This window comes from Botryllus schlosseri, chromosome 1, assembly GCF_051294905.1.
Source record: "Botryllus schlosseri isolate E-star chromosome 1, Bs_hap1, whole genome shotgun sequence".
NCBI lineage: Eukaryota > Metazoa > Chordata > Ascidiacea > Stolidobranchia > Styelidae > Botryllus > Botryllus schlosseri.
In genome coordinates this window covers 4532023-4556634 of record NC_137236.1, presented here as the reverse complement: position 1 = coordinate 4556634, position 24612 = coordinate 4532023, and the positions used below count along the sequence as shown (strand labels likewise).

Below are 24612 nucleotides of genomic sequence, written 5' to 3'. Positions count from 1 at the left end.
TTCTAGTTCCAGTTGCTGGTTTTGAAAAGGGAGTTATTCTAGTTCTAGTTGTAGTTACTAGTTTCCAAAAATGAGTAATTCTAGTTCGAGTTGTAGTTGCGAGTTCCGAAAAGTGAATGATTCTAGTCCGAGTTGTAGAGTTGCTGGTTTTTAAAATGAGTAATTCAAAAGCGAGTAATTCTAGTTATAGTTGTAGATGCTATTTTTAAAAAGTGAGTGATTTAAAAGTAATTCTAGTTCTAGTTGTAGCTGCAAGCTTTGAAAAGGGAGTAGTTCTAGTTCCAATTATGAATATTGAAAAATTCAGTAGTTTCTACAATTCTGTCACCACTGCAAGCAATATTACCTTAATATCCGTGTGAATGATCTTGCAATCGTGAAGATGAACAACTCCAAGCAGAATATGTTGCTTGTAATAACGAGTCTCTGGTTCTGTGATGACGCGTCGTTTTTTGTAAATTTCCATCAGCGACTGACAACATAATTCAAATGTAATCGGATTGATAGATTGACAATATTATTTGCCGGAACATATAAATCAGTGGTTCAAAACCTTCTGGAGCTAGCCGACTGGTAAAATTCAACAACAATTTTGTAGACCCCGTGAACCTTCCAAATCAGAAAGTTCATTTCAGGCTGCCACTTTGATATCAGAGTTGTCATATGCAGGGAAAAATTGAATACCTGAGTGATTCCATTCAGAATACGGTATTAGGCTTCGAGTCGAGTATTCGAGTATCACTCATTATGACATCAAAGCAGTATAAATGAGGTTGAAATTTCACATATGTGCCTTCTATGGGACCACAAACAATATATTGATCCAGATTTGATTACGGTACGGTACTGAGATCATTGTTCCCAGCCCTAGTGATAATGGTTTTATTCTCGGTATTTCCAAACTAGACTACAATTAGAATTATAGCTACAATTTTTATTCCAAATTACATTACAATCTGGACAAAATCTTTGTCTTATCCGTGAAATTAAATGATGTGCTTGTGATTCACACCGCTATGGAGACTGATCTCTCAACACATTTTGTCATTTAGATGCTCATTCTAGAGTAGTAGCTGAAGCTCAAATTCACACGAAATTGATGCCTGTAATCAAAGCGCGGCCCAGTATAAGTTCGCCAATAATATCGTACAGACTTTGAGAGAAATAACGGTATCAGCCACGAGGGAAAAGATATCGGTAATATCCATGACGTCACAGATTGGTAGTAGGGACTAAGAGAACTATCATCTGCGACTGCTACACTGGGAATATTAATATATTTTCTATAGCTTACAAGTGCCCGGATGCATCATTTCTAGTTTATTTCATGTCCACGCATAGAAATGACTGTGAAGCCGTTCTATTTTGGAAATGTGCCCAAGCTAGAAGAATATCGAGGGTACGGGTGAAGGGTAGGGCTGTTCAAAAATATTCCTTTTTCCTGAATCTTGCTGGCTACGTGATTAAATCGTGAGGTTGCCTTCAAAAACGGCGCATGCCAAATTTCAATTCATTCCAACCAATATTCGCAGATTTCGTACAGTTTGAAAATTTTGAATTTGCCCAAATTTCAAATTTTTCTTCCAACCCCATGAAATTGTTGCGCTGTCTTCAATAACGATGCAAAACAAATTTGACTCAATTCCAAACTGTAGCAGCGGAGTTATTCAAGTTTTTCGATGATAATTCTGGGATGATCCACCGATCATGGATAATCAAGGATAATGGGTATCGGTTTTATCGGTATTGGCTTGAAAGTCTGATATCAGTCGGGCTCTAGTTATAATAAGTATGTAAGAATGACAATTTACAAGTTCTTGACAATATTTGTTGATTATTCACAATAATGCCATTAATGAATGCGACAAATATAATCAGTCACGTGGATTCGAATCTGTCCATAAACTTGGCTCACCATTGGTACAATTTTTAAAGCATAAGCTTGTTTTGTTCCGACTTCCGTGATTTCAAAGTAGTTTGCAAATCCTCCTATGCCAAGAAATCGACCTCCCGTGTATCGTTTCTCAGTAGAGTCTGTCTTCACTCTTCATACAAGACTTCATGGATCTCTTTAGTACCGAAATCTACTTTTTTATATATTACCTTGAAATCAAATCCAAATTAATCTGCAAAATAAAATATTGCACATTAGCACACTGGCATCAGACACACATAAAAACAAACTACTCGAGTTGCAAAATGAACAATTAGATTTCGAACTAATGACCTTTAAAAATCTAGAATTGACTGAAACACAAATGAATAAATACATTTTATCAGAATCAGATTGGCTTTTCACATAAACAACGAAATTACTGAAGAATAAGACCGACAGACCTACCACAATACAGAAAAAACTAGGCAATTACTGAGTAGCAATACAAAATTTCCCGTAAACAACGTCCAAATTATCATAGTCAGGTATTTGTTACCTCGATATCTCTGAATGGTCTTGCAGTCGTGACGATGAATGACATCAAGCACAATCTGTTGCATGTCATAACGAGACTCTGAATCCATGATGGTGCGCCTCCTTTTGTAAAACTCCATCTGCAACTGAAAACAAATATCAAAGATAATTGGATTCCTAGAATGAGAATAACAATATTATTTGTTGGACAATTCTACATCGGTGATTCTCAAGCTGTATTGACAACAAATTTTGCAGAGTTGTGAACCATTCAAATTAGATAGTTTATTTAATACTGGTTTCTGATAGTAGACGTGTAATAGGCCTATGTAAGGCCGGGCGCGGTTCTGAATCAAGTATTACTTTTAACGCAGAGCGAATGTTTGTTGTTGTTGTTTTGTGTGTAATCTGACTCTATGAAGGTTAGGCTACTTTTGAGTCGTTGCGTGTATCTTTCCTTCGACGGAACGGCGTCACACGCCGCAGGGTTCGTTGGCTGACGTACCACGAAGCCTGTCTAGTGCACACGTATTCGAAGATCACATGGACGAATATTTTGTTTCTGTCTACAGGACTTGCAAATTTATTGAATCAACGTACGACGGCGTAACAGTATCCCAGAATCATGAAATTGAATTCAATGTTTCTACGTGGTATTACACGCGTATATCAGTGTTGGGATCAAGTCACTACCTTCAAGTCACGAGTCATCTCGAGTCATTGCACATTTTGACTCGAGTCAAGTCAAGTCAATCGATTTTCAAAGGTGACTCGAGTCAAGTCAAGTCACTCGAATTTTGGAGGTGACTCGAGTCAAGTCGAGTCAAGTCAAGTCAAGTCACGAGTCAAGTCACGATTCAAGTCAAATTGAGTTTTCGAAGTATGAGTGATTACGCAAAGTCATTACATTTTGCTAACTGGGTGATGGACAAATTGATTGGCCATTTATTTTGAATCAAATACCGAATATAAAGTTAAATATACATGCAAAAAGGTGTTGCGTCGCTCACACACACGTAGAACTGCTAATAAAATACGTGAGTAACCGTATATCTACACTACATGCTACAGTCTGATTTTATTAGTCAATATAGAGGATCGAATATGAAGCCTTGATAAGTTGAACAAATTGATGTGCTACAATAGGCACTACCCATCTACACATCCGTGAGAATATAAGGGCATAAACTATATTCGTTCGATTTAAATCATATAAGAGTGTTGGTAAAGGTGAGCACTGCGCAATGTAAGCACTGAGCCGTCTAAGAAACATCGATACTAGTGCTACTACACTACAACGTGTAAGCAGTGATCGTTTCGTTAGCGGTCAATTTATTTGTGATGTAACAATGGAGGATCAGTGAAACGTACAATCAGTGAATGACCGATTGCTCTCACAAATTACACCGACGTATCGCGGACAACCCGAACATACATAGGATAGGGTGATTTGATCGACACCGTTCACTTAATGACTTGAAATTGACTCGTGAATTTTGCTCCGAGTCACGAGTCAATCCACATTTCCGAAGCGCCGAGTCAAGTCAAGTCAAGTCATTTTTGCAAAGTGACTCGAGTCAAGTCAAGTCATACGAAAAAGGTGACTCGAGTCTGACTCGAGTCAAGTCATGACTCGAGTCATGCCAACACTGGCGTATATATTATAGCCATGAGAGATTACGAACAAAATATTGTAGCATGTATTTTCCCTTATCTATATTTCACACGGTATATAACCGAATCACGAAGGTCTTATCGGGTTTTCACTTCATGGAATTAGGTGAGGTTTTATAAAATCCTCATTGATCAAATATTAAAATGGCGTCAACAATATATCTGGTCATATACTCATTTTGTCGTCACGCCAGCCTGATCATTGATAATGTGTTAGTAAATTACCTCTGTTCAGTTCGGTTCAGTTTATTGTTAATCCTTTATCCTCTTGTAGCAAGGATCGTGTCATTTCAGTACTAAAAAAATGTTTGTCTCGCTACTCGACTAGAATGACTGTGCCCAGACCCAGTGATCAAAGCTGTGTAATTGAAAAAATGTCATATTTTCCAACGTAGATTAGCATTAAAATGATATGGTTTCTTTCGTAACTAAATTGAAATGCAGCAGAAGATGCAGCAAAATCTAGTACAGTGCATATCATATCTGAGTTTATTCTTATAAGCACAAGAATAGCAAATGTCTGTACATACACCAAGTTTTGCTCGTTTTTCTCGGTACAATCCTCCAGTAATATTTTCACAGACAGCAGACTAGAATTAAACTGCGGGCAAATGAACATTTCACAAATTGGGTTGAATTTAATTATCGCCATTCGTCTATAATTAGTCTATTAAGACATCAAGAATTATCTGGTTGGCAAAGTCTGTTGGTGATGAGCGTGACAGAGCTGATACAATTGCCACGGTATCACAGTTGTATCAAAGAAATACCTTTACCCTTCTTTTGCACAACTCCAGAACGATATAGAAAAAAATCCTGTCTTTGAAAAATCCATAAAATCGAACGACTTGTTTGTGACTCAAACCGCGATGGAGACTGGTCTCTTGACACATTTTGTCTTTATGATGCTTATTCACAAGAAGTGCCTGAAATGAAGACCAAATTATTGATCGCATTTACTGCCTGGCCCGTGATACGTTTGCCAATAACATCGTATCGATGTCACGCATTGAAAGATATACCGGCATCGGCCATGAGAGGCAACAAATATCGATAATTTCTGCGTGGCCACAACTTGCTCATAGAAAACAATGCGACTGCTACACTGGAAATATTGATAGATTCCTTATATTTTCCAAGTGTCCATATACAGCGTTTCTAGTTTTTTTTATGTCCAGGTATAACAATGACTGTGAAGCTGTGATTTTTTGAAAATGTGGCCAAATCTTGGGGAATATTGAGGCTATCAGTAAAGGTGCTTGGTATCAGTTTCATTGGTATCGGCTCAAAAACCCGAAATCCGGTTAGCTCTAGTTATAAAAGGCATGTAGAAATGGCAACCTCCAAGTTCTTGACCGTATTTGTTTTCACAAGAGTATTTACAAAATGGTATTAGAGCATGTGACAAATATAAACATTCACGCAGATTCCAAAGTGTCGATAAAGACGTCTCCCCTTTGCCACATTTTATCAAGCGAAAGCTTGTTTTCTTTTGACTCCAGTGAGTTTAAAGCATTTGGCAAATCAGCTTTTGTCAAGAAATGGACCTTGCGTGTATAGTTCCCAGAGAGTCATCACACATCAGTTCGGAGATCTCTTTCGTCGCAAGGTAGGCTATACTTTTTTTAAACATAATCGTGAAATCAAATCAAAATCAATCTGCAAAATGAAATATCGTACATTAACATGCTGGCACCAGACTTCCACAAACTACTGGATGCTTAAACAGCACAACTAAATCAGATCGAACGACATTTGAAAATCAGTGACTAACGAAAACATAACTCAATGGATTTGATTCCGAAGCTACTCATTCATTATATTTTATCGGAATCAGATTGTCTTTCCACATTTACATCAGTAAAAACTTACTGAAGAACCAGACTGACAGAACTACCACTATACAGGATAAACTAAGCAATTACTAGCTAGCAATGGCTGCAAGATCATCACACAAACAAAACCGATCTTAACGATATTCAAGAAATGTATAACGCTTGTTAACAAATGTACATCAATACACAAAAATGCATAACGATATGGGTCTCTTTCATATTGACCAGTGTTAATGCAATAGGCTGCATGAGTATCATAAAATGTACATGTAAAATATGTGAGCTCATACAGTATGAAAGCCAATAGAGATGTAGTAGTACGTTTACTCTTCAGGGCAATCACTTATCACTGGCACTGCTAGCAGTTACTCGATCATAACCAGCTCCAGACGTGAAATATACGTAATTCGGCATCTATATGAATTTGCAACTCTTTGAATTTCGATAAGTTACCAAGTATGCCTTCTTACATGAGCAAATTGGTGATTGATCAGGTTCTAGGTAAAATTGAGTTTTTCATTGAAAGAATACTGGTACTGGATGTCATTTCGAATACTTCCGACCTTTTTTCACTTGATCGAGACCTTGCGTGACTTTTGAACAAAACATGTTAATCCATATCATAGTTGATGTTGGCCATTTCAGAAAGTTTCACGTTCATGATTTTTGATTATCAGCATGCAGAACTGTATGACGCTTGCAGTTAATCTTCGTAGTAAATGCTTTTCCACATACCGTAATCTTCCATGTATAATGCACATTACGCATTGGTAGAAGTTTTGAAAAAATCTTTCCCGAAATAAAACTTGAAATCACACCTTTCTACATGTTTGCTGTCAATCCCGCATCACATTCAGCCACCGTGCCCAGTAACTCGTATCGGAAGTGTTGCGCGCTGCCAATTAACGAGAAGCGGTGCTGCACACGAGCGCTGAAGATCGTAGTACTTCATAGCGTCAACGACAGGCCTGATCAATCGCATCTCCCACAGGACCAGAGAGCAAGATATAATTGCTGGCCGAAATAGACGCAACCCCAACAGGCCTTGTGCGCACGATATAGGTCTGATCGTTGGCCTGTTCAATCGCATCTGTGATAGGGATTGTGTGCATGATATCGTTGCTGGTATGAACTATCGCGTCGCAAGCCACGCAGGGGCGTATTATACATGGGAAATTACGGTATATCACAGTTTTGAATTTTGGTGCCAGCATGTGTAGCCCTATGATGCTTGAGGTTGCCCTTCATAATAAATGCTTTTCAACACATGTCTAATTTATACTTTTTGATGTCAGCATGCATATCCATATGTTCCTTGAGGCGACCCCTCACAGTATATGCTTTCGCACATACATGACAATCCTCAAACATGATTTTTGATGCCAGCATGCATAGCCATGTGATGCTTGAGGGTACCCTTCTGAGTGAATGCTTTACCACATATAGCACATATATGATTTTTGATGCCAGCATGCATATCCATATGAAGCTTGAGGGTACCATTCTGAGTGAATGCGTTACCACATATAGCACATGTATGATTTTTGATTCCAGTGTGTTTATCCATATGCAAATTGAGGGTACCCTTTTCAGTGAATGCTTTACCACATATAGCACATGCATGATTTTTGATTCCAGCATGCTTATCCATATGATGCTTGAGGGTACCATTCTGAGTGAATGCTTTACCACATATAGCACATGCATGATTTTTGATTCCAGCATGCTGATCCATATGAAGCTTAAGGTGACCCTTCCTAGTGAATTCTTTCCCACATATATCACAAACATGAGTTTTTACGCCAGCATGCATATCCATATGACGCTTGAGGTGACCCTTTTGAGTGAATGCTTTACCACATATAGCACATGTATGATTTTTGATCCCAGCATGCTTATCCATATGATGCTTGAGGTTACACCTCATTGTGAATGCTTTCCCACATATATCACAAACATGATTTTTGATGCCAGCATGCATATCCATATGAACCTTGAGGGTGCAAATCTCAGTGAATGCTTTACCACATATAGCACATGTATGATTTTTGATTCCAGCATGCTTATCCATATGAAGCTTGAGGTGACCCTTCCTAGTGAATTCTTTCCCACATATATCACAAACATGATTTTTGATGCCAGCATGCATATCCATATGATGCTTGAGGTGACCCTTCCTAGTGTATTCTTTCCCACATATATCACAAACATGATTTTTGATGCCAGCATGCATATCCATATGAACCTTGAGGGTGCAATTCTCAGTGAATGCTTTACCACATATAGCACATGTATGATTTTTGATTCCAGCATGCTTATCCATATGATGCTTGAGGTGACCCTTCCTAGTGTATTCTTTCCCATATATATCACAAACATGATTTTTGATACCAGCATGCATATCCATATGACGCTTGAGGTTACCCTCATGAGTGAATGCTTTACCACATACATCAAATTCAAAATTTTTGATGCCAGCATGCATGTCCATATGATGTTTGAGGTTACTATTCCCAGTAAATGCTTTCCCATATATATGGAATCGGCGTTCTTCCAAATCGTAGATGATACTGGATCCACTGAATGCTTTTCTTTATGACAATAGAGAAAAGACCGTAAGATTTTCAGCATTTAAGCAAATAAACTTAGTTCAATAATAGTATGACCACATCTGTAATGCATGAAAGTGTAGAACTATATCAAACAAAGATTATTGTAAGACTGTACACAGAGCAATCACCATACCAGGATAGAGTACAACATACAAAAATATCAATGGCATGGAAATGACATCATTAATGAGAGTGTAAAAATAAATATATTACATAGTGATGTATTCATATTGTTTAATGTAGTCGGATATCATCAAGAGAACTATTGTTATATCAAGTTTCGATCATTTTAGTAACAAACCATTCATACATCAGAAAAAAACACAAAGCTGACTGACAATAGCGCACTTTGGTGCATATTTACAAATGAATTACAGAAATTCTCCAATAACCATCAAAAGATGTACCTGTGACCATGAACATTGAGCAGCTTCAATGAATATGCCTTGAATTAGTTTCCTCAGTAATAAAGTTCACATTAACAGTGCTACATTTACTTTTATATAGGTTGAAAAGAGAAATATTCCTGCTAGTTTGTAGCTAGTCTTTCCTGTCAGAAGCACCACAACGCCTGTGGCAGTGGTCACCAACCTGGTGCCCGCGGGCACCACGTAGCCCGCGAGGACCAGATGAGTGGCCCGCGAGCCTGCTCTAAAAATAGATCGAATAGCAGCATTTGCCAATATTCGTCAGATTATCACCAGTGAGCTTTTAAATATATAAATTGAGTGATCTAGCTATATTCTTGTTTAAATCAAACTATAACATGTGACTTAGAAATGACAATACATATATATAGACACTTATAATGATGATATAAAATATCCCAAATTAAAATTAGTAATATACCAACGTCCAACATGAAATAGAATAACAAGATATCGAAGACGTAGAATACGGCGTAGGCTACTGTCCATACATGCGATATGACGGCATGCCATCCACGGTCTTCTTGAAATGGTGGGGGGCTCAGATATGGTAGCCCGACGTCCCGGACAATGCCAAAGTAGTAAGCAACATTACTATCCAGTAGCTAGTAGCAGATAGCGGTGACGTAAGAGCAGATGCAGTATGCCCATTACGTATTGCATCTTTTGACACAGGTTGCCTCTCTTACACTCAACGCAGTTTATAGTACCATGTTTCTAACTTTCTGCAATCGATGTTGCTGTCAGGTATAATGAAATCTGTCATGTCTGGATGCTGAACAGTCCGGGATTGAAATTCAACCACTGCAAAATCACCTCCACCTCACAGGCCTTATTGGCACGGAAAAGTACAGCGGTGAATGCGCACTTGCGCAGCAGCGAGGAAGGTTGCAAGCGTGTTTGGTTCAACTTATCGTTGTGTATTAGCCTTTGCGGACACGACATTGATCAAAAAACAATCACAGAACACGCCTCACTAATGCACATTGCACATCTGCAACACTCAATCAGAGTTGCAGTGTAAGTTGCATACCAGAGTACAGCGCACTAGTTGATAGCATTCAATGCCAGGCCTCTCACTGACTGGTTTAGAAACAGATAACACGATGTCCACTGTGCAGTCTAACGTATGACGTGATTTATTTTAAAATCTAAGCTTACAGTTGTTATATAATAACTTATATAGACACGGTGTGAAGTAGTTCGTGATTTCTTAAAAAGTCTTTGTGGCTAGCAAGTTGAAATAAGATGTTTCGAGTTAAAAGAATCTCTTAGAAGTCTTAACGCTATGCGATACGTGCCCAATGCTATGAATATCAAATCGGAAATTCCGTCTGACAAGGGTAAACGGTGGGAGTAAATGGTAGCCCGTCGCTTCAATCAGTACCCAAAAGTAGCCTTTGGTTGCAAAAAGGTTAGTGACCCCTGGCCTATGGTATGTTATAAGCTAGTCTTGATACACATTACTGGACGATCAGCAATCATGATAGTCAGTGAACTCAGTGCATAATTAATTTACAACTGAATATTTAACGGTGAATTGCAACCAATTCATAGCCAACCATAGACATAAAATAAAAATTCAGGTTTATGACAATTCATCTCTGAAAATTACGTATCACTTTAAATTGAACACAGTTTGAAACACGCCAATAACAAATGCATGACACATGACCATCATTAATCACGGTTCGAAGTGACTACGTCAACATTTATGGCATTCATGAGTGGTTTAGGTTTAGTGTTTTGTGAAAGCATCCATGACCTTTAACCCGACCTTAATTTTACGCCACCACAAGTACAAAACTAAACCCAGTCCTACGATATCCTATCCCTTAACTGCACATGGACAACTAGATAATTATAGTTATCTAATTACACTAATTAGAGCAACCAACCGGTACTATAATTCCAATCTAATTTCCGAAATATTTCTGCGCTCTAATCAGCGTTTGGACGACTCGAGTCATGACTTGACTCGAGTCAGACTCTAGTCAACTTTTTCGTATGACTTGACTTGACTCGGCGCTTCAGAAATGTGGATTGGAAAGGAATGGATATAGTTCATGTTTGTCTTTGATGTTTTTGTGGCATATACACCAACTCGTGATATACATGTAGACAATGTGCATATGCCGCTGGACAAGGAAGGTGCAGATATAGCCTTTTCCGGCATTCTAGTTTTGCATCACCCCATCCATGCTATCCCAGCAATGCATGAGCGCCAAGCAGGGAAGTCATGGATAGAAGTGATACTAATCTGGTCTATGGTCTGACCCGGCCAGGGATCGAACCCACGACCTACCGATCAAAAACCAGGATGCTTCACCATTACGCTATCTTGTCGGTTTGACTCGTGACTCAGGTAAAATTTACGAGTCAATTTCAAGTTATCAAATAAACGATGTACCATGGGTAAGTTCGGCTCGGTCGCGATACGCTGGTGCCACTTGTGAGAACGACCAGTCATTCACCGATTGTAGGTTTCACCGATCCTCTATTGCAGTGGTCCCCAACTTTTTTCTACCCACGTACCATTTTGAGATTTTATGCAGTGCTCGCGTACCACCTACATAAGTTACGTGCGGCAAAGACCGTCAAAAATGTTTTCACCGTGTTGAGCTGCCGATTGCAGCAAAACAGAAAATAAACTGCCCATACTAAGGCGCAATATGTGATTTCTGTAGTGGATCGATTCGGAATTCGTGTGGTCGAATATACTAAAACGTAATTTGGTTAGGTAAGAATCCCAATGCTTGACGAGTAGTTCTCTTCCCAATAAGCCGTCATTGCTGGGATTGACCACCCAAGAAAAAGACCTTACCACGAATCTTCAAAAAACTCAAAATCAAGCACACCTGTACTACTAACTCCCTTCGAACGAAAATAAAACAGAATCCACTCGTGTACCTCCTGGAATTTTGGGAACCACTGCTCTATTGCTACATCACAAATACATCGACCTATTGACCACAAATGAAATGATCACAGCTTACGTTGTCGTAGTAGCAGTATAGATTAATCAAATACAGAGATTATGAATCGAGGGTCCAGCAAGCATTTTCAGGGGGTCCGCAAATCCTCCAAATTTGCAAAATGGTTGAAAACCAAATTTGTATTTCTCAATTAGAGAAATCACGAGGTAGTTTCGCTTCATAACTGTTCAAACTTCAGGACTGACATAAACATAATGACGGTCTTGGATGGAATATTCTACTAGAGAAACGCATTTTAGAAACCATTCGTCTACTCACTGATACAAAGATATTGCTGTTTAGAGATGTGTTGTAAGGGTTTTCAAATTAATCTATTTGCAAAAATCCCTTTTCATCTGTGACATAAATAACCGCTATTCCATATCAACTTCAAGATGAGCTGCTAGATAAAAATGAATAGGCTGGACCTTGTGTGTTCTGTTTCTCAATATTGCTGCCATATATATCATACCAAAAAATTATCTTGTGAAGCGCTACAGTCAATTATTACATCCGCCACCAGCTATCATAGTGGAAATTGATTTTTGGCATTAGTTCATGTCAAATCGACGGTGTGGATTTTCTAGCACGTTCCAAGAAATGCAGCTACAGGATTCACAACATAAAGTCCTCCCAATCTGCACATCAATAGTATGATGTTATTTTTGATGATCTTTATTACTAGCTTACAGTCGATATTTGTGTCATGGTAGATTACGGTTGCACGATATTTGAGGTAAATTTGAACCAAAAATTGGGGCATGTGGTCAGTCTACTACCGTATTCTGTGACTACTTACGGTCGAATCACATCGTTTATGTTAAGCTAATTTAAGAAAAAAACGATATAGGCTGAGTAAAAGCACGCATCAAAATTTTGAAATGAGCGGTTGGTATCGCAGGTCACACTAGCTGGTGACAAGGACAAGCTGGTGGAAAAAGGATTGATTGATTAAGTTACAACGTTGCTCAACTTACCAGTAAAAACACAATTTCGCAAGGCATAGAAGGGCTATTTTCAGATGTAAAGGATGAAGTTCGGAAACACGTTGTTTCTAAAAATAATGAGCTGTCTGTATGATCTTTAAAAGTTGACAAAACTACCGACGGACTCAAAATCTCATCTACTGGATTTTATTCGCTCCAATAACAATGAGACATTGATTGGTGGTTGAATAATCCCCTTGTGACGACTTTTACAGTAAGGCCGTTCCGGAAATAACATATATTAAAACTTTACTCGCATAGTGATGAAATTGTCAGGTTGCCTAACAACGTTAGAAACCAAATTTCGGTCGATTTCGACTAGCAACAGCATTGCAATCTGAAATCAACATTTCAGCCATTTTTTCAAGTAATAGTATGTACGGAGCTAATTCCGACACTAAGCCGTAATCAAACATCGCGTTCCAAGCATGTCTGAATATTGAGTGATGTTTTTTCCTAATAAACGTGTTTCTGGGTGATTTCAAACAGATCGGTGCATGAATTGCAACGCTGTGATGATGATTAAAAAAAAGAAGGCGGTGTTCTAGTTCTGTAATTAATGAACAAGATTCCCACCTCTTACATTTTGCGATTACGAATACATCAAATATATATTTGTTCAGCCGACTGGCACAGGTCTGGAAATTGGCAGTTGAGAACCAAATGGTTAAGGTGACGCAATATACAGACAGCGAAAAACCATTGCAACACTACTATGGCGCAATATTTCATAGTGCCCTGCACACTTCTTCCAAAAGGGCATTCTATGTAGCTCGCAATTTGCATAAAATCAAATGAACAGTTAATGACGATTTTGAGCCATTACGCGCCTCCATAGTGCCGGATTGCCACAAAAGATTAGTGCTATGTTGCCAGTGCAATTATTCATCACAAGTTTTACGGGTAATATCATTCCTTATCCAATCATGTTGGCTAAGAAGTGACACTGGTTTTGCTCTACAGCTTCTGAGTTCTTGGAGAAGTAACCGTCACTAATCAAACCATAAATATCTGGTCTACTCGGCCAGAAGTGAAACCACCTACCAAAAGTGATTTTCCGTACAGCCTGCAGCTATAATCGAGCTCTCGCCAGCAGTGTCTGTAATGTCTGTAGCTCAGGATAGTTCAATTGACATACCTAATTATTAGGGAGATTTTTCATTGACCTAAAAAAAGAAAATGTTGACCAAAAAAAAAAAGAAAATATTGATCTAAAAATAGAAATTTCGACTTTTTTCGACCTAACAAAACTGAATTGTGACCAAATTTTGACCTAACGTATGCAAATTAGGTGTATTTCCATGTAATTTTAAGACTGTATCACTTATTTTCATTTTTAGTTGGAACTGGCTGTCCTAATGCAGTAGTTTCGCCTGAACAAAACGTTTTTCGCTTGTAAACAGGCAAATTTTTACATGAAAAAACTGATATTTTAACGAAGTCTGGCCCTATGAAAAAATCCAGTGCTTACAATACGTATTATGGTAAAAATAATTAAAATTTGTAGCATACAACTATAGTGAAACGAGAGATACTTTCCTACATTCTTGGGTAGAGAGTGCATGTCCTTACTAAGACGCTTGCTAAGAATGGAGAAAGAACGTTCAACAGCAGCAGTTGGCTGCATAAACTGTTGGTGACACACCGTGTTGCTTCATTCTGAAAATGTAGTCTACATCACAATTTTTCATCATGCGTTCATTAATGTAAGAATGATGCACTCCTTAATATAAGAATGATGCAATGCCCAAGAAGTGTTTCTTCAGTTAGGATATTGCGGCACGTTGACCATAACACCGTGTCTACTTATTTCTTTTATTTGACCGTTATTAATTCACAATGAGCAAATAATTGACCGTTTACAATGGTAGGCATATAAAGTAGGCTATAGGCTAAGTTGTAAAATATCAAATGAAAAGTTCACCAACAGTGCAAAATCTATGATACGAACGAAATGCATATGTCAAAATTTTTTCGACTTTGTGAACAATTTTGAGATGTTGAAAAAAATCTGATTATTACTGATTATTCATATCACGATTTACCTCAGTTTGCCTCTTTAGTGAACAGGGTTCATGAGTTCGTCATATCAGCTTCAAGTTTTCATCAAACAAAACAAGTTAAGGAGCATTGTTGTGCAGTGTTACAAATTACAAATAATCTGAACGAAACAAAATCTCATGTAGGAACGAAATTGTTGACAAGATGCAGCGAGTGTATAACAGAAATACACACAGAATTTATCAGATGTTCAATAGATTTTAAAGCGAAACAGAATAAAAATATTATGTGCTGCGGCTGACTGTTATTAATCACATAATCACAAAGGATAGCGATCAATGATGTGCTAATCACCGGTACCACAAAGCATCCCTTTCGCGTTGTCTTTGTAAGGATGCAGCATACTGCTGGAATTAGGAGATACTACTAGCAAAAAGCTGACAGAACATCATATCAGACTACAAGGAGCTTCTTAACGATATGCGCAGACTGCTAATTACCAGAGAATATGACAAAGGCTAATTCACACGACGCTTAAAGGTGGCATAAACTATAGTATTAGTACTGTGATACAAAGATTTGAACATCCCCTTCAAACTTCTCTGAACAATAGACCCAGCGCAAATTATCACAAAGAGGTGTTCATTGAGACTGATTCAGGCAGTGAGAAGCAAATTTTCAGGCACAGTAATTAAGATATGAAACTGGGAGGGACATTCTAAAACTGAAAAAAAATAGGCAAGAAAGACAAAGAACGTACACAGAAATTTGATTGTGGCAGCGATATATGGACATGGGCCAGTGGCGTTGCAACATGAAGATACAAGTCCACCACCAACACCATTTCTACACATCCGGCACAGAAATCATTCAGCCGGAAAGGTGATTCAAAGATATATGTGTTGAGCATAGGCGCCGACTTTTATTTTTTTACGAGGTGGCGAAGTCTTGTGACGTCATAATTGTTCCATATCGATGACGTCATCATCGCCCGAAAACGTACTTTACTACATGCCGGTGGTGTGCGTGCAGCGTTATACCATTCGCGTGACATTTTAATACTGGCCTTGCACTCATTAATATCAAACCATGCAGTCGAGATATTAAATGGAATCTTAAAACGGTATGATCACTAGAAGTGTTGAAGTGCCAGCGCTACCAGTCCGTCCGACGGAATCTGCAGTTGTATCAATGTTATTCACATGCCTGTGAGTAACGAAATTCGCTACGCCAGGCACTACAAGTAACACACGACAACTCTCGAATACTTCAAGCAGAGAATAATAATGATTACAAACGCGAAATCGCGCAGCCAATCAGTAGGCTAATTGTCTCTTGCGGTTTCTTGCTCGTGTTGACTCGCATCGCGGCAATTGTTTGCTGATTAAAACTGCGATTTGGGCGATTTTGGTGCATTTCCCGGTTTACGTTCGCGAAGCATTTCGGGAGTACATCGGTCAATTCGTAAATTCAATCTGCATGTCGACGGCCGCCAACACATACTAATTGAATTACGTGTTGACGGCCGCACAAATGTCCTTCTACGGCCGCAGGTTGGCCACTTCGGGCGCATGCCGAGATCCTGTCACTAGAAATCCAATGTCTATCTAATTTCTAATAGTTTAATATTCGATATTGTTGTTCTCGATACGAGTACATCTAGAAATCAAGTTTATCGGAATGTAGAAGGCTCCCTGTTCAAACGAATCGAATAAAATCAGAATTTATGCCACATAGAATCTTGTGATGCATCAATATTGGACAATGGCATGACATGGCCTACTGCACGTTACTAATGAAAGGAACACTTTGTGCGACAATTTCGGAGTACGAATGTATCAAGTAGATAACAAGAAATATGGATGATGGCAAATAAGAAAGCGTGTATTCTAACCAGTGTCGCCGCGAATGGGTTTTAAGTCTGACACCGTATTGAGTAGCTTTCGTCGCGACTATTGTTTTCTCATTATATCGATGTTTACGGTGTATTGCTGCATTTCCCGATTAATATCACTGGCAAAGCCTTGTTAGAGAAACGAATCTGCGCAGAAATGAATTGAATTTCAATTTTCAGGCACACACCAACACGCCTGCCAATTACGCGCTCCGATTACCAAGACTATCACGAAGCTAGCTAGCTCACGAATGGTTTTGTAAACGAATATGGGCGCACATAATTTAGATTTCAGAAAAGCAGAACGTCCATTTGGGCGCCTGGTAGGGAGAGGAGATCTATGATGGATTGATGGTGCTTCTCAGCACACGCTATACGCGTCGCCAGTCGAAAAATTAGGGGCATTTGGATTTTATTTTCAAATTTACCAATATAGCATTGATTCAATTCGGGTCAAGTACATGTGTAAATGGCGATCATATAATCTCTTCGTATTGACGATTTTAGGGGTATGATAAGCTTGCCAAAGTGTCCGGGAGTGCTGTCAATTAGCGAGTCCCTGATCTCTGGTGAAAAATTAAACTACGCAGTCTCGGCGACAGTTTTCGCAAATCAAAATGTCCGAAATTGATGGCATCGATTTCAAACCTTCGTCGTCTTTCAGAACTCGAGCCATGATTAGGGCTGGGCAAAATCGAGTACCTGAGTGATTCGATTCTGAATCACGTATTATGCGTCGAGTCGAGTCGAGTATTCGAGTATCACACACTATGACGTCATAACAGAATGTAATATGTCAAAGTTCAAATATGTAGCTTGTATGCCACATTGCCACAGCAAAGAATATAATGCCTGTTATCCACCACATTAAAGATGCCTTGATATTTTTTCGACCATATACCGATTTCATTGCACTTCGTGACAAGGTTGTGGGATGATTATGACTTCGAAAATGTGTTATTTCACGTAAGCTTTGTAGCTTTGTACTATGTTTCGTATGCTACAATGCAGCCAATTAGTGTTTTAAGCCTTCCAAATTGGAAACTAGCATCAAAACTATAATTCTCGTTGATAAATTAACATTCAGTAGCGAGGAGCTTGTAATTTCAGTACTCGAAAATATCTTCTTTTACTACTCGACTCGAATCATTAAAATTAATACTCGATTCAGATTCGAGTACTCGAATCATTGTGCCCAGCCCTAGCCATGATACACATATTCTGATCGTTAAGTTCAAGTATGAGCGGGAATCAATTACGAACGTTAATGTCTGTTTGCAGCGATTCGATGTTATTCAGTTTCGCGATGTCGCTTATTAATCAATATGACATAAAACAATCACTAATTAGCGTAAACTCGACCGCAGTGTCTCCAAACCAGCGAGAGATAGGAGTCAAAGCATGCTAATCCGAGACGCGATAGTTAGGCTAACGACAATATCTTTCACACCGGGCCTATTGCAGATGCTATTGTGTACGCCAGCAACGATATCGTGCACACTAGGCCGAAGCCGCCTATGCAGATGCAATTGCGCAGGCAAGCGATGATATCCTGTGAACTGGACGTATTGCAGATGCGATTGTTCAAGCCTGCGGAACCAGGCTTGTTCGAGACGCGATAAATTAGGCTAGCGACGATTGCCGCGCGCACGGGAATGAATGACCTAATTTCGCGACCATCTCAGCGGGAGATCATCACAGACTCTTCTCGTTAATTGACAACACGTTTCTCGCAAATCATCCGCGCGAAACACTGGTAACAGAATTATGGAATGGCAACTGCATATTTGAGTTAGAATGATCATTTCAAAATGACGAGGTTTCGCGTTTCAAATAGGGAAGTTCGACGCCCGAAACCCCCGTAGCTACGCGCCTGGCAGACACGCGTATCGAAATCGAATACGTCTCTAACGAGGTCGCATCGATACGCCGGATTACTAATTACTGGTCACAAATAACTTGGGCGTTTGAGCATTTTATACGAGGTGGCCGCCACCTCGTAAATATGGTCACGAGGTAGCTGCGCCACCTCGTAACCTCGTAAGTCGGCGCCTATGGTGTTGAGTACTGGTACAGATTTGAACGCAATATTAAATTCTAGCAGATTGAATGGACGTCCACTCTAAATAACAGCATATTTTAGTATAAGGTATTTCTGTCAATATAACTGCTTCATGTTCGAGACCATCATAGCGAGAAGAAAAAGACGTGCGTTCCGCTATTCTACTGTATGTGTACTTTCATGTCTTTTCAAGTAATCGAGCCGGGTAAACGCTTTTCCGCACGTCTGACATGCATACTTTCTGACTCCAGTATGTGTATTTTCATGTTGTTTTAAGTTACCAAGATGGGTAAACGCTTTTCCGCAGATCTGACATGCATAGTTTTTGACTCCCATATGTATATGTCCATGATTATTCAAGCTATTAAGCTGGGTAAACGCTTTTCCGCAGATCTGACATGCATACTTTCTGACTCCAGTATGTGTATTTTCATGTTGTTTTAAGTTACCAAGATGGGTAAACGCTTTTCCGCAGATCTGACATGCATAGTTTTTGACTCCCATATGTATATGTCCATGATTATTCAAGCTACTAAGCTGGGTAAACACTTTTCCGCAGATCTGACACTCGTAGTTCTTGACTCTGGTATGTGTATTTTCATGTCTTTTCAAGTCACGAAGCCGGGTTAACGCTTTTCCGCAGATCTGACATGCATACTTTCTGACTCCAGTATGTGTATTTTCATGTTGTTTCAAGCTACCAAGATGGGTAAACGCTTTTCCGCAGATTTGACATGCATAGTTTTTGACTCCAGTATGTGCATTCTCATGTGTTTTCAAGTTATCAAGCCGGGCAAACGCTTTTCCGCAGATCTGACATGCATAATTTTTGACTCCCGTATGTGTATGTTCATGTCTTTTTAAGTCAACAAGCTGGGTAAAAGCTTTTCCGCAGATCTGACACTCATAGTTTTTGACTCCAGTATGTGTATTCACATGTGTTATCAAGTGACTAAGCCGAATAAACGCTTTTCCACAGATCTGACACTCATAGTTTTTGACTCCATTATGTGTATTTTCATGTTGTTTCAAGTTACTAAGCTGGGTAAACGCTTTTCCGCAGATCTGACACTCATAGTTTTTGACTCCGGTATGTGTATGTTCATGTCTTTTTAAGTCAACAAGCTTGGTAAAAGCTTTCCCGCAGATCAGACATCCATAGTTTTTTACTCCAGCATGTGTATTTTCATGTGTTTTCAAGTGACCGAGCTGAATAAACTCTTTTCCACAGATCTGGCACTCATAGTTTTTGACTTCATTATGTGTATTCACATGTGTTTCCAAGTTACTAAGCCGATTAAAAGCTTTTCCGCAGATCTGACACTCATAGTCTTTTACTCCGGTATGTGTATGTTCATGTCTTTTTAAGTCAACAAGCTGGGTAAAAGCTTTTCCACAGATCAGACATCCATAGTTTTTTACTCCAGTATGTGTATGTTCATGGCGTTTCAAGTGACCAAGCTGGATAAACATTTTTCCACAGATCTGACATGCATAGTTTTTGCTTCCAGTATGTATATTTCCATGCGTTTTCAGGTCGCTAGCCTGCACAAACGATTTTCCGCAGATGTCACATTCGGTATTTCTATCTATAATGTGGAATCGCAAGTGGGCCTTCAATCCGTCGTTACGGTGGAAGCTCTTTCCACAGATCCAGCACATCTTCCTTGCCATTCTTCTGGATTATCTGTATATTACTTTACTTCTTGAAGAATCACACATCAACCGCTCACTGCTTGAAAACGAGTTTTCAACGATAGCTTGGAATGAGTCATTGCATAGTATTCTAATTCTCAAATTATAGCAACCCAGTCTAAAATACAGAAAGAATTAGCTAAAACGGAGCAGTGTGATAAATAACAATATCCAAGAATAACAAACTTATGATCTAATAATACCAGTTTAGTAGAATTATTAGGCATTGTGGTGACCGGCAGCCTGACAATTCAGACGAGTACGGTAGTTACTCATAGATGTTTCGCACATACTTTGTGGATCACAATTACATTACAGATTCCCTCTCGGATATTGGCTGCGGATAGAACATTTGGGACATTCAGGTTTCAACTTGATCGTCCAATAGATTTTAGCTCCAAGACACAAAACTGTTCATTTACTGTCTACAACAAGTCCCGGGATGATTGAATATTAGATTCACAACAATTCTGGAACAAGTGTGACACCATCAGCCCGGTTCGGCCAGGCGATTAGAGACGGATATCTGGTTCGGAGCCGGCACCATGGTCTTGGTCGCGTTAAACACCAGCTCCAATAGCACTAGCCGACAGAGGAATGTGTTTGACAATCTTTTGAAGACCAGTGGTTCTTCAACGTTAACAACCGCTTTACTTTTCACGGGCATGTCCGAAATGATTAAGATGCAGACAAGCAGCTGTACACGACGGAGTTTTATGAAACATGATTAATTACAATAACAATAATAGTCGCTGATGTCACATGATATTCATATTTCAGGATATTATTTATATACAACTCTACTTATGAGCATTTTTCTACACGCGAACTACCGTAATTTTCCAAGTATAGTACGCCCGGATGTATAATACGCACCCCTAAAATAGCATGTAAATTCTGGGAAAAAGCCTGTACCCATGTATAGTACGCACCCTGCATTTCAGAACACGAATAGTTCCGATTTCGTATACGATGTCATTCTGTTTTGCAATGTCACTGTTGAACAATCATTACACGACGATCGCTAATCATTATACAATTAGCGGGATTGTCTTTAATCGATAGTAGATAGCAGCCAAAGCCTGCGAGGCGGGCGGCACGATAGTTCAGGCTAGCGACACGACATCTTGAGCACGAGGAGACCTTTCACATATGCGATTGCTAATCATATTGCTAATCATTATACAATTAACGGTATTGTCTCTAAACGACAGTAGATGGCAGCCAAAGCCTGCGAGGCCGACGACGAGTTAGTTTAGGCCAGTGGTTATTAAGCTTTTTTCTTCCAGCGCCCCCTTTCAAAAATTATCGTGCTCCAGCGCCCCCCAACTTCATATTGTAAAGAATGTAATAAAGACAATGAGTAAGAGGGAGGGCCGTAATAGCACTTTGTCAACCCCCCTAAAAACGATTGCCTTGCGCACCCATAGCGTGATAAACTGAATCTCTGAGATCTTCGCCCCCACGAACCCCATATCGTGATTTTGATGGTCACTGGTCAGCAAAGTTTGTGTGGCCTGGTCGCCCTAGGTACCATAATTTTCTATAATGCATGAATGGAAAGGTGGTAATTACATATATAACTCGCTATAAACTGTTTATCCTCTCAGCCCACGTAATCAGATTTACCAGTAGCACCGAATGAGCTGTTGTATAGGAAAATAAAGGGCACGTAATTAATAATTAAACATATTCGGGCGTTCCCGCAGGTACAATTATTCGTTACCAGGGCCGTAACAGCACTTCTTCAGCCCCCCCCTCAAAACAAAAAACGTTGGTCCAGGGCCCCCATCGGGTGATAAACCAAACTTCCTGGGGACTTCACTCCCATACCTCCATTAGGCTGTCCGCTATTGGCTGATAGCCTATTAGGTGTCTACATTGGGTGTCCATTTACTGAGGCAGCTATGCTCGCCTAGTCGTGCGAAGCGCGAAAAATCTCACTAATTATTGATTAAATTGGTCAATATCATCGGGAATTGCATGCAAATTGAGATCAATTTTTATCCTCTCTCTGCTCATGTAAACACATTTACCGGTAGAGCTGAGTGAGGTGCATTGTTGCCTCTAAGCTGCGCACGTGCGCAGTGCTGACACGGTCTCTGCGCACAGGAAATCTACGTTGCGCACAACAAATCCGAAGTTATTACCTTTTTTAGTCGTTACGCACTGTTGTCCAAGGGTCAGCGCAGTGAGTTGTTGAGTGTGCGCAGACTCATCAAAACTTAAAGCGAACATTGTGAGGTTTCTTGAAAACTGTAGGGCCCCTTACTAATGGTCAAACATATTTGGGCGGGCGAGCCCGTTGGTATGACTTCGTTGCATGATGCTATTTCGTGACCCCCTGTCTGCAATATCAAAAAATATAGAATCGCGCAACGGGGATATCGCCCAACAGGAATATCCCTGTCGCCCAATCGTACTAAACTAAAAGACGCACCAATTTCAGATTGGTATTTCCTCACTGACATATAATTGTTCCCTGCCGGATGGAATTCGTCTTCTGGGGTTCAGATTGCCAAGACAGGAACATTCGGTGTCAGTCATTTAGGCGCCCATGGACAATTAAACCTATATGTATTTTGAACGCTATACGTAACGAAGTTTTCGGTGTTAATTTGCCCTGAATACTCATTAAGGATATGGCCTACCACCACATCATCTACTGCGAAGCCATTTTTCTCCAGCGCCCCCCATACCGCCCCCCTGAGCCCAGCGCCCCCCATATCGCCCCCTGAGCGCTTCCGCCCCCTTTCAGAGTCGCCAGCGCCCCCTGGGAGGCGCTGTGGGCAAGGTTAAGAACCACTGGTTTAGGCCAACGAACCGACATCTTGAGCATGATGCCTATTACAGATGCGATTGCGCCTAGGCTAACGGTTATGTCATGTGCAACAGTTCTGTTGGAGATGCGACTGATTACGCAAGCGATTATATCTTGCGCACATGGCCTCTTGTATATGCGATTGTTCGGGCCTGTCATTGACGCGATGAATTGGCGAGAATTGCCGCGCGCGAGTGTCTATTACTGACCTCATTCCGCTCCCGTACAAACGGCAACCCAACTCAGCAGGAGATCGCGTGATTGTGCGCACGGCTCTCGTTAATTAGAGACGCGCTTCCCTTAATTGGCAGCGCGTCACACTCTTTAATACGAATTACTACCCGTGATGGCTGAAAGTGATGCGTGATTGGAAACAAAAATGAAGAAAGGTGTGATTTCAAGTTTTTTATCGAGGGACATTTTTTTCTAGCGTGTTGTTCCCATGTATAATACGCACCCCCCGATTTTAGGGCAAAAAATCGTGTAAATTTTGCGGATTATACATGGAAAATTACGCTACTTCCAGTTCTCAAGATTAGAGTCACCATGCTTAGTCCTGTCGTTGATCTGTGTAGATTTCTTCTAAAATCTGTAAATGCCACCGTTTCGCCTAGAAGGCTTCGAGTTGAAATTCATTGCAAGTTAATTGAACGGCTTTGCCGACAGGAAAGGCTCTGGTATCAATTCACCAAAGATGCATATGCATGAGAGGTCCACGAGGGTCGGTGGCGATACGCGAAGACAAAACGGTCGAGAACCACTGAACGTATTTCTTATTTTTCGACGGCTCAAGTGCTTACATTATGCAGTGTTCACCTTTACCAACTTTCTATTATAATTTAAATTGAATGAATATAATTTATGAGTAGTGTATTGTACCACATCAATTTGTTTCAACATCTCGAGGCTTCGTATTCGATCCTCTATTTTGGCTGATAATAACAGACTGTATAGCATGTGGCTATACAGTTACACTCGTATTATTTATAGTGAGCGATACAATGCTATTTGATTTAAGATGAGTGGTCATTTTGGTCAATTAATCTGTTTTTCACACACTCAGCAAAATGTAATGACTTTACATCATCACTCATAGTTCAAAAATTCAATTTGACTTGAATCATGACATGAGTCGTGAGTTGATTTGACTCGAGTAACCTCCAAAAAACGAGTGACTTGAATTGACTCAAGACACCTTTGAAAATCGATTGACCTGACT

The 24612-nt window shown here is 39.8% G+C and overlaps 4 protein-coding genes across 5 annotated transcripts in view; 2 read left to right on the top strand and 2 right to left on the bottom strand.

The window, feature by feature from the left end:
- The window catches only part of LOC145443231 (serine/threonine-protein kinase PLK1-like), a 430606-nt gene that overhangs the window by 156549 nt on the left and 249445 nt on the right, over nucleotides 1–24612 (top strand). The window lies entirely within an intron of this gene.
- Nucleotides 1–24612, top strand: part of LOC145436146 (serine/threonine-protein kinase PLK1-like) — a 992061-nt gene that overhangs the window by 780078 nt on the left and 187371 nt on the right. The gene's annotated exons all lie outside the window — the stretch shown is intronic.
- Nucleotides 300–5683, bottom strand: LOC145445855 (serine/threonine-protein kinase PLK1-like). Its single transcript, XM_080324041.1, has 4 exons — nucleotides 4861–5683; nucleotides 2433–2556; nucleotides 1916–2126; nucleotides 300–472 (listed from the first exon to the last, which is right to left on the bottom strand). The coding sequence occupies exons 1-3, from the start codon at nucleotides 5038–5040 to the stop codon at nucleotides 2122–2124; spliced, it is 309 nt and encodes a 102-aa protein (XP_080180167.1). The 5' UTR covers nucleotides 5041–5683; the 3' UTR covers nucleotides 300–472; nucleotides 1916–2121.
- Nucleotides 18926–21751, bottom strand: LOC145433367 (uncharacterized). The gene has a single exon (XM_080310489.1). It carries the CDS (start codon nucleotides 20549–20551, stop codon nucleotides 19034–19036), a length of 1518 nt encoding a protein of 505 aa, XP_080166615.1. The 5' UTR covers nucleotides 20552–21751; the 3' UTR covers nucleotides 18926–19033.

What these genes read in the sequence shown, in the direction of transcription:
- LOC145445855 (XM_080324041.1), bottom strand. Translation starts at nt 5,040, where the DNA reads ATGCGATCAATAATTTGGTCTTCATTTCAGGCACTTCTTGTGAATAAG. An exon ending in TGGAGTTGTGCAAAAGAAGG is followed by an intron (nt 2,557 to 4,860) that starts GTAAAGGTATTT and finishes ATTTGTTTTCAG; the next exon opens with TTGCAGATGGAGTTTTACAA.
- LOC145433367 (XM_080310489.1), bottom strand. Translation starts at nt 20,551, where the DNA reads ATGGCAAGGAAGATGTGCTGGATCTGTGGAAAGAGCTTCCACCGTAAC.